General features: G+C 38.5%; 1 protein-coding gene across 1 annotated transcript; it reads right to left on the bottom strand.

Moving 5' to 3' along the window:
- Positions 1-5,135: 5,135 nt before the first annotated feature.
- Positions 5,136-15,827, bottom strand: LOC150079493 (uncharacterized). Its single transcript, XM_090383088.1, has 5 exons — positions 15,704-15,827; positions 10,615-10,832; positions 7,455-7,614; positions 7,067-7,180; positions 5,136-5,478 (listed from the first exon to the last, which is right to left on the bottom strand). Exons 1-5 carry the CDS (start codon positions 15,825-15,827, stop codon positions 5,144-5,146), a joined length of 951 nt encoding a protein of 316 aa, XP_090239214.1. The 3' UTR covers positions 5,136-5,143.
- Positions 15,828-16,764: the final 937 nt, after the last annotated feature.

Below are 16,764 nucleotides of genomic sequence, written 5' to 3'. Positions count from 1 at the left end.
ATCCATGCACAGTTCACTTATTAAGTGACGTGGATACAATGCTATCTCTACACTTCAGTCTGATATCAGTCAAATAACAACACACCCAGTTGCGCAAAATTTGTAGAACACAACCAATTGTAAGATAAAACAAATCATTCACTGATTACTACGAATATTTGACTAACCTTATCCTAATATCAGCAAGCAGCTACTTCCACTACACCATGTCTAGCGAATTGCTAAAAAAAGCTGACTCCCTGGTAAAAGGCCTCGCAGGTAACGAAGTGGATAACATCGTGGTTATCTGTCAACGGTGGAACGTACCATTAATTAATGCCTGTTGCTGGCCGAAGATACAAAATACTCTCCAGCCATCATGAAAGGAGGAGTTTTTGTGGAAAATGTTTTACCATTTTTCCATGTTTTAATCCATAAAACAGCCAAGACATTTTCAAAACGGGTGAGAGTTTGTTGAAGTTTTGATCTGTTTTGTTTTTGTTTTTTTTTTTTTCACTTTTGAGATAAATTGACAATATTTTAATACGAATTAAATATTCAAGATTCAGAACTCTCTAGAGCAGGCCTTTTCGAATGTTTTTTGACCGCAGAACCTATTGTTAATCAAACTCTTCCTCGTAGAAATTGAATAAAAAATCAATGATAATATATTAATGGAACTTTTGCAAAACCTCCGCGATCCCAGAGATTCTGATAGACAATCCTGAATCTTGAATATTTCTTAATTTCTATTAAAATATGTTCATTTATCTGAAAAATCCTCGTCCTAGACTTCTTTTTCTTCTTAGGAAGAGGATATATATAGTATACACAACACACACACATACTTTGATGTTGAAATTGCAAGACCCAGAAGGAATGACCGGAAATGCGTGCTAATTGGCTACCATCCAAAGAGCTGTGACAATCGCTGGCTGTCACCACATCATCCATCGAATTGCAAGCCAACTGGCAGAAGGAGGACCACCGTACATATCGACCATTCCGTCGCTCATTCCGAACGATGTTGGCGCTGCTCATCAGCAACATCGTCTGAAACGGTGCCGCGCACGGGCCACCTGAGATGTTGAATGGTATCAAGCGGTCGTCAGCGATGAATCCCGCTTCGTCTTAGGGGGCACGATGTTTGCCGCATATACGTGTGGCGAAGACGTGGTAAATGCCATAATCGTAGAGCCATCGTTAAACGCCATGCTACATGTCTTCTGGTATTATTGTGTAGGGAGTGACCAGTTTTGATAATCTTCGTTGGTTTTCATTAAGGGCAGGTCTGTCACAGAGATTCTGGAACCCGTCGCTCTCCCCCTCTCTTACTGGAGTGCCTGACTCCATTTTTCAGCAGGACAAAGCCTGATCACATACCGAAGGGGTTTCCTCGGAGTGTCTTGTGGTGTGGACGTGCTGTCTTGGCCACCCAGGTCTTCAAATTTCTCCCCATCGATCACGTATGGGCCATGATTGAGTGCCATCTACAGAGCCTCGGGCAGCCAACACAGAATACGGCGGACAAGGTGCAAGAGACTTGGCGAAGAATCCGAGGCTACACGATCTGCACGACTCAATGCCGAGACGCTTAGCTCAATATATCCGCAACCGTGGTGGATTTATAACATATTGATCTGTCCATGTAACCATCATTTTGTGCCATTAAACGTGTTAACACCCACATTAGCGTCTATAATTTTTATCATGTGTTCCTTAACTCCTTGGCTATCATTACTCTTAAAGTATCCTCTCTGTATTCTTGTTTCTTCAGGATTCTGCAATTCCAATTCAGAGAGAATATACGTATGTATGTGTGTACGTGTTTACATATATATATATATATATGTAAACACGTATATATCGCGTTTACATATATATATATATATATATCACGTATATATATGTAAACACGTATACATCACGAGGGACGAGACACTCCAACGCGGGCGTATGCCCGCGTTGGAGTGTCTCGTCCCTCGTGATGACGTGGGGCTGTTTTTGATGGTTTGGTTTGGGATCACATGTTGTTTTGGACAAAAACAACCATGAATAACGAGATCTATCTGCACCTCCTAAACAATAAGATAAGTTACATAGCGGCAGCACGTCGAATAAGGCACATACTTGTAACAGCAGGAAAACGCTCCATTCATACTGCCCTCATTGTGAAGGGCTGGCTTAAGGCATAAGCGTCGAAAATTTGGACTGGCTAGCCTATGTATATAATAACTGAAAGTAAAAAAATAAATAATGGAAAAGGACTGGACTGAAAAAGGAAAAGAAAAAGAAATATTAGGTATTATGGACCAGGGACACTGCTTGGGCAAACGAACCCTGAGACCATAATGTATAAATAGTGATATATTTGAAGTATGAAGGAGACGGTTGTTACTATTGAATCTACGGTATACGTGAGAAGTTAAAGTGTTAGAAATCGAGATTTAAAAGAGTTAAGGTAACTCACAATTTCAATGTCTTCGTCAGAGGTCATCCACAGAAATTATGAGAAAGAGGGCAATATGGAGGCCGCTGTTTCCAACATGGTCTGTATACTCGGGAACACGTGTGTGAAATAAGTTTGAATTTAGCGACAAAAATAGAGCCGAATAAGATATGCCAATAATTATACGTAGAGCATACAGCTTATGGATGACCTTACAGAGGCAAGCAAGGAAAAGAAAAATTAAAGTAGGGATGAAAATGGGGTAAGGTTAAATAGAAAGTAAGAATAAACAAGTAAGGAGCTTACTGTTACCGTGTAGGACTGAAAATGTAATACTTGAGGGGTACATATATATATAGATTTGCTTAAAGGGCGTATGGATATGATGTGTGTGATGATGAACGCAAGTAAATACATGACGAACATACTACTCAGGAGAGTTAAGAATTATCATAGCTTATAAAGTAGCAGTGAACAGTGGCTAAAACTTTGTTGAGACAAAGAATAGGTTGAGTAAAGGAAGCAGGCAGCATCTCGATGTTGAGTTCGTAAAACTAATGGCTCACGAGAGATAAGATATAGGGACAAAGGAAAGAAGAAAGATAAATTAAGTACGGATAAATAGATGGGCTTGGGTAGTTCGGGGTTGCAAGTGTCGTTCCTCTAGTTGAACCTAAATGTCTGGAAGTGTGTTCCTCATGTATTTAAGGTCCGTCATGTGGGTAAGAAAATAAAATAAAGAATGAAATTATTAAAATATATACAGAGTTAATACGCTGTGTTGGCCAATTGGTGAGTACAAGTTTTCTAAGTTGTAAGACACCACAGAGGCCAAGTGTATTACAGTATATATATACACTATGTTCAGACCTGGTAGTTAAGGGGGAAATAACTTCAATTATAGCTTTATTATTTATTTATATTTATATGGTTCGCAACTAGATTTTTATATTTGATAATATTGAGGGCTTTGCTAAAGTGGTGGTAGAGATATGCTGGAGGAAAATGGTTATTAATCAGTTTTTTATATACCATTCTGATGTTATTGATAGTTATGTCCTTATTGCTACAGATAGTTGCTATCCTGTTGCATTGTGCTAGGATAACGTTGGCATGCACTCCTATAGACATGTTGGATTGCCAATGCGTGAGGTTGACAACATTAAAATTAAATGCATCACGTTTGTTGTACGATGTGAGTTTATCGGGATTTAAGTGTCCATATTCCATGATAAAATTTGGGCAGTTCATTGCTATGAGGTCATCTATATTCCTGTAAATGCTAAGTTCCCGTGGAGAGGAGGTTTTAGACCAATATAAATATAGGTTGGCTGTTACACATGAAGCAGGACTTCCCATAGTTGTTCCATTAATTGGTTGATTATATCACTTACTGAACACTTTGCTTTGGAGATTGAATATGGGTTCCACCACCTCAGTCATCCAGTAAACAAAGAGATTGTATTTCACCTTTTGATAACAGTCATCTACCACTTAGTATTGCTGGTTATACAAAGGGGATGAATTCCTCTGTGTGATGTGAACGCTACACTTCACCCTTGCTTACTTTGGTTCACACCTGTCTGTTCACTCTAGTATGCTAGATGCAGGGTTTCAGACCTTGGACATCAGAGGTCTACCCACGGTTACTAATACCCCCACCGAGTCCTCGTCGGTAGCGTAGAAACGCCGTCCTCCCCACACCAGGTGGAAAAGACTTGAGTTCGAGTCCCCTTGATGATGTGAGGAATTTTTATAGGACTTTTTCACAACGTGGCTGAGTTAGATCGTCACGTGCAGGGGTTGCGTGGTTTTTCCTCCCTAAAACTCGGGGTCCAGGAAACAGAAACTCGACTACAGAACATACGCAATTCTCTGCATTATGTGAAAAATAAATCCTTTGTTTGTCACATGATGCAGAGACTTCATCGAAATTCGATCCATCTGATTCACAAATGAGATCTGACAATCAGTGTTTTAGACACCGAAGTTGCAAACCCCAGATGAACCTAGAAGAATATCTGTGACAGGCCTTGGTATTTCTATATCTGAATTTGCAGCTATGGGTGTGATTGTTTTTTAAGTACTAGCCCCTTTCTTATCAACGCAGAAAGGAGCCTAATTACAAATATGTATAACGAAAGATATATTTAGAAAATTTCATTTTATTATTTACAAATTTGACGCATTGTTGTTACATTGCTAGATTAGATATTATTGATATCCCAATTGATTATCCACCCTCTTTCTCTGCACTAAACAGTCCCAAATAGCTCAAGAGATTATAAATGATAGTGTAGAGAATTTTAGCTTTACTGTATTAAAAAGATATAGTTTAGTGTATATTGACGAGAAGTTTAAAGCAGTTGTTTATATAAAACGGTTGAATAATAACCTCTTGCACTAACAGCAAGTAGCAGATTGATTTGTAATTTGTCTGTTAATTAATAAGCACTGTACCTTGTTCTTTAGTAATTATTAATGATATTATCCAGTCCCCTTCAGCATTACCCTTTATTCCACTCTTTGTTTCATCCGTATTTTATTATATACAATATTTTTTTCATTGTCTATTCCTTCAGAAATATGAATCCAAATATTTATGAACTCAGTTCATTTAACTTGAACACAAGCGATTGTCCTCGCAATATTAAGTTATTTTAGTTCCCTCAAAATACAAGACTCTTTGGAACATGACCAGATTCCTTATTAACGTCATTTCTTATCCACAGATTGTGGAACCTCGTAGTTCCCTGGTGGTGACTGGTATGGCTGAGGATAGAATTCACTTTGTGGTTGCTGATATAGGCCAGGTTGTTGATAAAGAGCAGGTTGTTGATACGGAGGTGGTTGTTGATAAGCAGGTTGTGGATAGGGAGGTGGTTGCTGGTATGGTGCAGATTGATACGCAGTAGGATTCGTTAACACGGTTGTTCTTGTCACAGTAGTACCACGACGACGTTTGTAACAAAAATATCCAGCTCCACTGACGACGACAACGAATATAAACACACTGATAACCACTATGGCAACGGCAACTTCAGGTAAACCTGTAAAATAGAACAAAAGATAAAGAAGAAATATTACCATATATCTAGTATTTACAAGAACTGGGCAAAAAAATACGAATCTTTATTCAACATTGAATGGGTTCGCATTTGTTTCGAATAACAGGAAAAGTGTGCTGCGCAGAATGGATTCTATAAGGTGTTTTAGTGCATTTTGGTCTAATTGTAACCATTGTTCCAGCAAAATATCCCGTTGCTGAGTTGAGGGAAGAAGACTTCGTTACAGAACATCTCTCTCTCTCTCCAGGATGTCCCACACATTCTCAATAGGATTGAGATTAGATGAATGTGGAACCAGGAATGTAAATCCGTGTCATGTTCTCAAAACCATTCTCGTACAATTCAGATACGATACGCTGTTGCATTTTCATCCACAGAGTGGCCAATCACCTTCGGATAAAAGTGTAACATTGCAGGGTGCAGTAGACCTGATACAAAATTCAGGTATTCTCTGGATGACATTCGACCTTCCACCTACATTTACAGACCTAGTTGGTGCCAAGAAAACATTCCCCATACCATGATGCCACCTTCAGTTGCTTTGGTTTTCTTAATAAGGCAAGTAGGGTCTCTCAGTTCGTGAGGTTCTCGCCTACCATCAGTGCAAAATAAAAGGTATCGTGATTTGTCTAATCACATGATCTTCTTCCATTGCGACGGTCTCGACACTGAAAAGTCGATTTTTCTGTTTTTCCCTGAAACAAGAGGCTTCCAAATAGGCAGACAACTACCAGTATCCAATTTCTTCAATTTCCTCCGCATGGTACGGCTTGAAAAAGGGCAGTTCTGGTCTTGGTTGAATTCAGATGTTATTTTCTGAACCCTGAATGCCCTATTTTTCCGTACAGTCATCCTGTACAATAGTTTACCCTAAAAGTATCGTTTTTCGGCCTTATTTACGCCCTTGAGATGTGGAAAAACAGCTTGCTTTCCAGTCATTAAAAACCTTTGAGATGGATGCTCTTCAGAAACCAGCTATGCCTTTTGTTTCTTGAATCGTGGCTCCTCCTAACCCACAACAAAATCGTTTTAAAAGTCTACCAAATCACCCATTTTCCCGAATCTGTCTTCAGATTACGTTTTCTTTGGTTTTAAATTTGGTTTTCAACACATCATCATTGGCGTAACTAGGGTGAGGCAAGTGGGGCACGTGCCTTGGACGCCAAATTTGGGAGGCCCCATTTTTATGGTTACAAAAAGCGAAAAAATTCCAATTCAGTGTGTTCAAGGGGCGCCATATTTTAATTTGCCTTGAGTGCCATCAACCCTAGTTACACCTCTGCAAGTCATCACCCCATGTCACAGTTCTATTTGCATCTAAATGCATATATTCTCATTTATTCGCATTTCTTCTGTCTGTGACTGTTTTTACAGGAGGTCGTATTTTCGTTTTTTGTCGCCAATGTGGGTAGAACAGTCCAATTTTCCATGGGAGAAAATGCCTCCTTCAGTAAATTTAGTATTCGGGCCCAATTTATATGTGATGTTTCCAATTAGTAAGTTGGAAAGTTATTTCACAAAGATAAATTTGAAATTGAAAAGCGCAGCTTGAGCTAACAGATACACTTACCACAATCTTCGTCAAATTGGTTACCACAGTTATTATGGCCATCACATCTTAGCTTACTCCAAATACATTTTTCATCTGCACATCGAAATCTATCTTTACCAATACAACTAGTGTCTAAATAAAGAAATAAAATCGTTTTAAACAATAAATATGGAAAATTCAGCGCGATATAAAATAGAGCTAGGGTGTTAACGTGTTATATCAACCGAAATAAAAATATAAAACTAATAAATAAGCATAATGAATGCTAAATCGATATTCATTACTCTTTTGGACATATTTCAAAGGGAATCCCTTCCTATTTTTTACTACTTGCTAATAGTATCTATCGATTAACCATGCTGCGTTATCTTTGCAAAATATTTTAAAGGGATGGAAATAAACTTACCGTATTGGTACGCTGTGGCAATAAGTACAAATCCAGCTCTAAAGTAAGCGCCAAATTTTGTATGGTAAACGAAACTGAAGTTTCCAATAGATGAGAATGATTTTGATTCTTTGGGGTAATCGAGGTATCCGCAAAAAGTTTCTGAATCACGGGTTAAAATCTACAAATAAAACCAATTTTGATAAAATCTCATTAAGGCGATACAACTTTCGAATTCAAAAATAAGGTATTTAATTAAGATTCTGATATTAAAAATCTTCAACTACTTAAAAAGAGGAATATTAATATTCAATTGTATTAGTGCAATCTCAATTAAAATGCAACGATAGATAATATCCAGTTGGAAAATACATCAAGTGGATACGTCATCAAGTACACCAACCATTTTCATAAAATGAGGCTCTACTTCTGTAATAACATCAAATGTTTCCATCGTGCAGCACAAAGCAGATGGGTAGATACGTAGGGATGATGTATGTTGGCAATTCAGTGCGAGAATGCATGAGACAAAAGACTTTAAGCGATTTTGAACGTGGCATGATAGTTGGCGTCAAACACGCAGGTATGAGTGTCCTAGAATAAATCATTGATAAAACACTATGGGCCTTCTTCACCGCCTGTCCACACTGTCTGTAGAATTTCATGTCGGACGGTAACGTAACTTCCAAAAACCTTTCTTCTTACCTTTGTTTGGATTCAAACCCGTCTAGTTATTTTGGGACTGCTATTCCCCAAGTGCAATATCTTGCATTTTGCCACATTAAAATATAGCTGCCACTTTTCTGAACATCGCTGAATTAATAATCAGCGCTGCTTGGCGCTGATTATTAACTACTCTACCGATCTAGACATCACTCCTCTATCCCTTCATGAATGGTCACTTAAGAAAATCAAAAAAGAACTATGGTCCCAGAGAGGAGAACCATTTCTACCATTCGCCCAATCTGAAGAATAACTATTAATAACAATCCTCTGTCTCTTGTCCAGCAGTCACCCTGCAATCCATTTTAGAATCTTCCCTGTGATTCCAGCATCCATGGATACCTTCATAGTTGAACTCCTGCATCCTTGTTTTGTACCTAGGATATAGAAGTGGTTTAGACTTATCCTCCGAGTATATTTCTGGAGTGTATTTTATTGCATATACTTGCCTAAATAAAGATTTAACCCAACTGTGGTATCAGCCAATACCACATCCGGTTAATTTTGTATGGCAAACTCATTAACTGTGTAAGTTAAAGTATCGTTTTGTTTTAAAATTTGAATCATTAATTAATGAATAAGAGTATAATAATATACACGACCCTACCCAAAAGTTTCAGTTGTGTCTCAAATAATGAGTTACTTATCATACCCAGAATAAACTATCCTTTTCACAATCCATATTGTACTTCAAGAAACAAATATGCCTCGACTCAATCGATGAATTTATAAAACAATGTTATCGCTCGAATCAGTTAAAATGAAATATATTTTCCAATGTCTCATCTTGTTAAATGAGAGCGGACGATATACTTCAAACGATCTTCAAACTCTAAGGAACATTTAAACGAAGTAAATCACAGAAACCCATAAAAATATGTGACTTCAACTTCCTAATAAGATATCTTGTTAGGAAGATAAGATGTCTTTTCTATTTATCGCAGATCGATAAATAGAAAAAAATTATTTCATTAATGATGTTGTTGTAGGAGTATCAGTAGCTAAGGCCATATTGCTCCGTGTATAGTGTCTGTAAATTTCAAGTGTTCTGTGGTCGATTTTCTGTTTTTTGGACGAAGAACCAAAGTTCCCGGGAGTAAAAACCATGCTACCCTCGCCTGAGACTAACTAACTCAGCTATTTTGTGAAAAAGGTCCATAAAAATTCCTCACGTCATCGACGGGACTCGAACTCAGATCTTTTCCACCCAGGTGGGGAAGACGTTGATTCTACCAACTGTGCTACCCAATACCCAAAAGGGCATAATTATTGATAAAATTGCAATGAATACAAGCATCGTGGAGAACAGTATGTCAATTGATGACCCTTCATGACTTCATTACAAAACTCAACGATGCTGAATGCTGTTCACGAGGCTACCAAAATTGTACAGTCACTGTTCCCACTGAAAGCGCATACAGGTCGTTATTCAAACCCAAACATATACTTCCCCATTAATCTACACTCTTTTTCCCATCCTGGTAGGTGGACTTTCCACAGTTGTTATCTAATAAATGCGGTGTCCCTCGCTCTCTTCGGATGATTCTAAATCTCGACGCATCGATAAACCAACACAAATCAGCTTTGAACTTAGGTCCAAGTAAAGTCCTTTTTATACCAATTCAGTTTGTCTTTCCTGTGATGTGAGTCTTCTTAAATAAAGCCTTCCTTTATGCAGTCTTCTTCGTATAATGGAGGCAGGGCGAGAGACGGTCCCTACTCTTAGATCCTACTCTTACACCCCTCTTCAAAGTCTGCGGACAATCTCATAATCAACATTGATCTATAAATAAATAATACATCTGAAGCCATTGTCCACTGCAGGATGGAGGCCTCCTCAATAAAAGGACCATAATCCAGCACGCTGGTCCAGTGCAGGTTGGCAGATCGACCGTATTAAGCAGTCAGGGGTTTGAGCCCCGGTCGGCTTAAAGAGCGTGTGCTACTGCACCCACGCCCCTGACCACTCGGCCATGGAGGCCTCCTTCTTCAACATTGATCTCTCTGTTCATATATGTTGGACCTGTCAGGGTGAATGCTGAACTCTGGAAAAAAGAATTTCTGAGTTTCATTTTAAAAATATTTACTACAGAAAACTAAAATTAGTTCTTAAGATCAAATAATCCAAACCAGGGTTTCCCATTGGGTGGGAAGCATTGGTTTCGAATCACCTTTTTAAAAAGTAGAATTTAACCGTTACGAATAAAAATTACTGATTGATACAAGGAGATTATTTATTATAATGTTGGCAATGAGACTCAAAAAAAAGGCCGTGAATCTCTTCTCTAAATAAAGGTCAATAAATTTATTATAGTAAATAAACTAAATGTTTTTAATATTTAATAAAAGTTTAATTTAAAAAATAAAACAAATTGATTTCTATATTCTCTGTAATTTCTAAAAGTGGTCCTCCAGTTAAGTTCTTTCAAAGAAATAAACCAAATTAAGAAATAATTACCTTTATATAGTCATCGCAACCACTAACGAAATCTGTTTTTCTGACAGAGACAACCATCCCAAAATTCCCAGCAGGAGGTCGAAGGGTGATATTGCACCGGATGCCCGCTGTGTATCTGTCCGCATTCCTTGGTCTTATTAATGCTACCGAGTTCCCTCCAAATGACCCAAAGTTGTACGTAACCGATGAATTTGAGCGACAATTGTCCTCAACATAAACTAAACATTTAAAAGAAAAACAAATGCTGACACTCTGACTATCCAATCATTATTTGTTATAGTACATTAATAATTATTTCACTGAACCAGTTAACACAGTAAGGAATTATTTAAAATTAACCAAACGCCATAAACTAAATCGATCTGTATGGCTGAGCTGTTAATATGCACACTGGGTGGCCAGTTTATTAGTTACGCAGACCTAAGTGATAGTCAGTAAATTATCTGTAAATTGAGTGTGTTCTGTGCTAAATTTGCCCGTTTCTTGATGAAAAACCAAAATACCAGGAGAAAAAACCATGCGACCTTGCTTGAGACCAAATAACTCTATCAAAATTTCTCGCGTCATTGACAGGATTCGAACTCACGTCTTTTCTATCTGGAATCATATCCTGCCCGTAAGCTTGTTCTACACAAGATAGTCGTCGATTAACATCTGCTGAACTGAATGACGTGGCGCCCCTAGAAGAAACCATGGAATGTCCGCCATCTTGTGATGACCAAATATAAAGCTAAATTAACATATATTGTCTATTTTGTGAAGAAAATTATGCGCACGAACACAATATCATTTATGGTATTAAACATTAGCCTTTTTTGGTTTATTTTGTTGAGTTCTTACATTACAATAACAAAAAAATATTTATTGTTCTAGAGCTAATACAGAGGTGACAAATACTTACTTCTTCTGTAAGTGATGCACTCGCTTGTATGAAGAGTTACGAAGAATAAGCAAAAGAAGGCAGCTAAATTGATGCACGGAGTAATCATATTTAAAGTCCCAGCGAAACCACCACGTATTCAGAAGACACGACCACACGCATGCGCAGTTTACTGTCTGACTGTTGTGGACACAGTGAAAATAATCACCTGCACTTCAACTCGATATCAGTCCAGTGTACGCGCAGAAGCATTAAAAGGAACTGACTACGCAGTTAAACATCTGTCTTTTAATAATTACTCTGAAAATCGGCCTGATTTCTAGAAATATTTTCGACTTGAAATAAGGGTGAACTCGTCACACACCATGATTGGTTCGAGTTAAAGTATACTTCAAGTCTGGAAGAACTTTAAAAGACTGTTAAAAAAAACGACTTCGATTTTAACGCTAAATAAGATTGAAGGCAGTGACTCTATTTAAGAAAATATCGTTTTAAGATTAATCTACTAAGCATGCGCAGTTCACTTCTTGATTGATATGAACACCATGTGCTTATCACCTAGACTTCACACTAATTTTAGTCAAATCTAATCATTCGTAGTGTATGGTGCTGGTGTTGTCGATATTTGCAACAGCGTCTATTAATGCTTCTCTGTAATAAATATAAGTATAGTTTTCTGAGACTCTGAAACTCGATTTGTGATAAATAATAATAATTATTATTATTATTAATATCAATTTATTTTCCGAAGAAATGTCCCTTTACAGCTATGCAGCTAGAGGACATGAGTTACATACAGAGATAAAACATAAAATACAGACAAATGCATTGTATACAGAGCCAGATACAATACACGGCCTTAAACAGCCACTGGTGAAGATACAAAAACATAAAGTTATAACAAATACAAAAACATAAAGTTACAACAAATACAAAAACATAAAGTTACAACAAATACAAAAACATAAAGTTATAACAAATACAAAAACATAAAGTTATAACAAATAAAAGTGCATACGCATACATCGGAGCGTGGATAGTGCAGCATCACATAGAGTCCACCTAGAGCATGACTAAGGCATACATGTCTGCAAGAATGGAAGCTCTGTATCTGTCCTTGCAAAGTTTCTCAACGTCTATGGCTAATCTATTGAATATCTGGAAGGAGATGTGTGGAAACATGTTGTCCAAGGAGGACATGCTACGCAGCTTTGATCTGTATGGGGAGGTGTTGGACTGGCATCTTCTCCTGTCGGACGGTCTGGCGATGATGTCCCAAATATCGGGTGAGCTCAGTTTTCCGGATAGAAGCTGAGAGAGGATAAGAAGGTTCCTAGAGATGATGAGATACCTCCAAGGAAGCGTATTAAGATTGGTGACCAGAACAGATTTTGAGATTGTAGGTGTTAGCCCGGCAACCCTATTTAGCCATTTCAAGATCCAGAATTCCAGGGAGAGGAACCTGGCTTGGTATGATGAGGGTGCTGAGGACCATATAGTCGAGGCATATAATGGAATTGGGAAAATGCAACGAAGAATGTATTTGATGATAAGGTCCGGGTTACGGAAGTTGGAGATCTCTTGTTTTACTGCCCATAAAGCCGAATATGTTTTCGTTCGAGTGGCATTAAAGTGAGGCAAGAAGGTGAGGTCTTTGTCCCAGATGATACCCAAATCTTTATGCTGGATGACTTTTTTAACTGGAGAGTTCGCTATAATGATGTTCACATCGTTGGTATTTTTCTTCTTGGTGATAGAGAGCTGTGCAGTTTTCTCTTTATTAATGGAGAGTCCAATCGCATGAAGGTAGTTTTCCAGTTCATGTAGCTGTCGGTTGGAGCTCACGGTAATAGACTGGAGAGACTTGGGGCATTTTGTGATGATGAAGAACTTAATATTATCTGCGTAAGTGGTAAAATTAGTACGGTTTGATAGGAAGGGTTCTAAAGATGCGGCGAAGAGGGCGGCAGAGAGAACGCCCCCTTGTGGGAGCCCTCTGGAGCAGAGAATGGGGTGATAATGGTTTTGATTTCTGATCCATAGGGTCCTGGACTGAAGGAGTTTCTTAAGGAGAACTAGGATGTTACCGGAGATTTTGAAGTAGTTGCACAGTATGGTACATAATGAATGGGTGGACAGATTGTCAAAGGCCGCCTTAATGTCGAGGAACACAATATCCAGTTGCTCTTTGTTGCTTAAGGTACTTTCAATTCTGAACAGTGTGTCCAAGAGGTTGGTGATCGTGGACCGTCCAGGTAGAACACTATGGAGGTATGGAGGTTTGTGGCTGAACATGTGATGGGTGAGAGCAGGAAGTATGGCTTTTTCCAAGATTTTGAGGAAAGTGCATCCTACGGAAATTGGTCTGTAGTCATTAGGCGATTTTGGGTTAGACTTTTTTGGAACGGGAGAAACATAATATGTGTTCCAGATAGCAGAGTACACTCCTGTTACGAGGACGGAATTGAATGCATCAAGCAAGAGGTCAATGATATATACACTACATATTTTAATCATGAAAATAGGGAATCCATCCGGGCCAGTGGTAGACTTGTTGGGAAGGCTGTTGATGACCTCAGTGAGGCGTTCCTTTGTGATGGAAATTTTATCCAGTGATGTCTGGTTAGCTGGTGGATTAACTCGAATAAAGGGGTTTGGAGCAGATAGGGGCTTAGTTGCGAGCGAGTTAGCCCATGCGTGGAAGATGTCAGTGGTCATGGGGGACTGTTGGTTCTTGTTGGTGAAGATTCTTTTCCCAAGTTTCATTCTGTGTGCAATCCATTCGTTCTGCGCCTTCCTCCGAATGCGTAGGAAGCGTGCCCGATGTTTTTTATAGAGTTGGTAGTCGGCTAGATCCCGTGTTCTTTGCCACTTCCTGTATAGTTTCTGTTTGATGATGAAGGCGAGTTTTGCGTCGCTGGTAAACCAGTTCTTGGTTCTGGGAGACAGGCGTACAGATTTGGAGGCCCCTTCACAGGCGATGTCTTTTAACAAGTTAGCTAAATTGGAAAGTGTTTTATCAGAGTGGCTAGCAGCAATTTTTGTCCAGTCTGTAGCTTTTAGTCTTTGTAGGATGATTTGAGGTTGCATATATTTTAATGAGAAGATCTTGAGTTGGGATTCTTTATGGTCATGTTCAAGTTGTCGGGGAGAGCATAGGCTTTCACTATCAAAGGAAATTGGGAGGTGATCTGACGCAAACTTAAAAATCGGCGTTGTGAGAGTGAGATGGTCAATTTTGTTTTATTCATCGAGAGCTGTTTGATGACTTGACAACCTGAGAATTCCTGAAATAACGCGATTGTTATTGCAAGAATTTTCTAGTTGATCTTGTATGTGTAAAAAAATTAAAAAAATCAATATTCTTCCTATTTATTCATCGTAATAAAAAGAAAGAATTTATAGCGAATAATTAAATTTTTATATTCATGCATTAAAACGAATAAAAACATGATTTAAATTCTGTTGCCTGAATTTTCGGTTGTGTTGGATTCAATGCGTTTATACTCGATAAGCCAGTTATTATAATTGACAGTTCTTTATGTATTCGAGGTTATAAACTTAAGAGAGAAGAAAGAATTAAGAATTACTTTTAACTCTTTTGTTAAGTGTTTAACTGAACACTGATTTATAACCTCCACTTTCATTTGGATCGTCTTGTGATCTCCACTTTTACTTGGATCGTCTTCGTAAGACTCTGTTGAAGCCTCAACACCGTTTTTTCATTTTGAAAACTTTTCTCCTTTCTTGCTTTTACCATCGTCTTATTTTAGGGACCGCCTCGATGTCCAAGTTCGCTCTACTCTACACCTTTGGTTGCATTCGCCCTACGATATTCCGGTCTCGTACATCCATTCTGATGTTCTTGGTGGTGGTTTATGTGTGTCTTCGTTTCGTTGGTCCATTCCGCTCCGTTTATTGCGTCTTCAGCAGTCACTTTCGCTTGTGATTAAACGTCTTGTCGATTTTCCTGCTATTAAACGCGAACTTGTTCAAATTACTTCTTTTCTTCAGGATGCTTCTCACCTGGCCTCCTCTGTTCTGCTTCTAAAGAGTCGCTAGTGTAATCTTCTTCACAGTACTGTTGATGGTCGGGCCTTTCTCGGTTCTAAGAAGGTTCACTCTCAACATCGGTGAATCAGTACTCGCCTTCTCTCCTTCCACGAATTCCTCAACTTCACCGAAAAAGCGGATCAATGCACTTCTAACTTTGTCGAAAACTTCCGGGGGTCGCTCCATCAATTGAAGTTGTGCTGGTTGTCTTGCCGTCGAGTCTCTGACCCACGTATCCCAGCGTTGCCATCGCCCACACGGTGTCAGAATTAAAAGTCATGACGCCATCGTTAACATCGATGCCAATAGTTTGCATCAACGCGGGTAGACGGACCTTAAAGAACCGCACTATAACACCTCCGAGGACCTTCGGAAACCACCTGGTTTGTCATCTTGAAGATAAGATCCTAGTTTTCGATGCTCAGGTTGTTGATCATGTCTTTCCCCTTGACGCTTCCCACTGCTCCAAGATTCATTACTGCGACTCCAATACAAGTCTGAAACACTTAATTCAAAGTCAGTTTGGTCCTTAATCCACCGTTTCATCCAACACCATTTCTTTCAGAAATGTCTAGAGTCCCGCTTCTGCTTCCTTTCTTTCCTCACTTGGCCTTTGTTCTCCTGGTTTCAAAATCTTTCCTGTTTGTGCCCTGCAGGGAACTCATACGTGCTGTCGTATTCACCAGAAAATAACCTAGTTAATGATATCCGCTATTTGAAATGAACTCCAAGGTTAATTTCAAAATGTCAAGTTCCAGCTTTTATCTTGAATGTTTTTTTTTTTCTTTTTTAATCTTTATTGAAATATTTTTTCTTGAACGAATAAGGCACAACGAACAAATTTCCAAATTCTCCCGAACTCAAAGTCATTTCTTTTTATGATGAACGCCATAAGCAAATTTGTTATTGGAGTGAATAAATTGCTTAGCCCCCTTCCCCGGTAGTCAAATTTCGAATTGTTTATATTGTTTAAACATCCCTTAATACTGATTACAATGCAGAAAAACGTTTTTAGAGTTAATTTTAAAAAGTGGGAAAAGATATTTTATTGTTTTATCGTTAATTCTATTGATCTATGTATCATGCATTTTGCTCAATAAACTGACACTTATAATACACGAAATTTATACATACAACACGTTGGTACCCCAGGACCTTAGCTGCCGTACCGTAAAATAAAAAAGAAACACAACAGAAAACTTAATTCCCTTCTTTGA

This window comes from Mastigoproctus giganteus, chromosome 10 (genome assembly GCF_048544385.1).
Source record: "Mastigoproctus giganteus isolate SK-2022 chromosome 10, ASM4854438v1, whole genome shotgun sequence".
Lineage (NCBI taxonomy): Eukaryota > Metazoa > Arthropoda > Arachnida > Uropygi > Thelyphonidae > Mastigoproctus > Mastigoproctus giganteus.
This window is presented reverse-complemented; position numbering and strand designations above follow the sequence as displayed.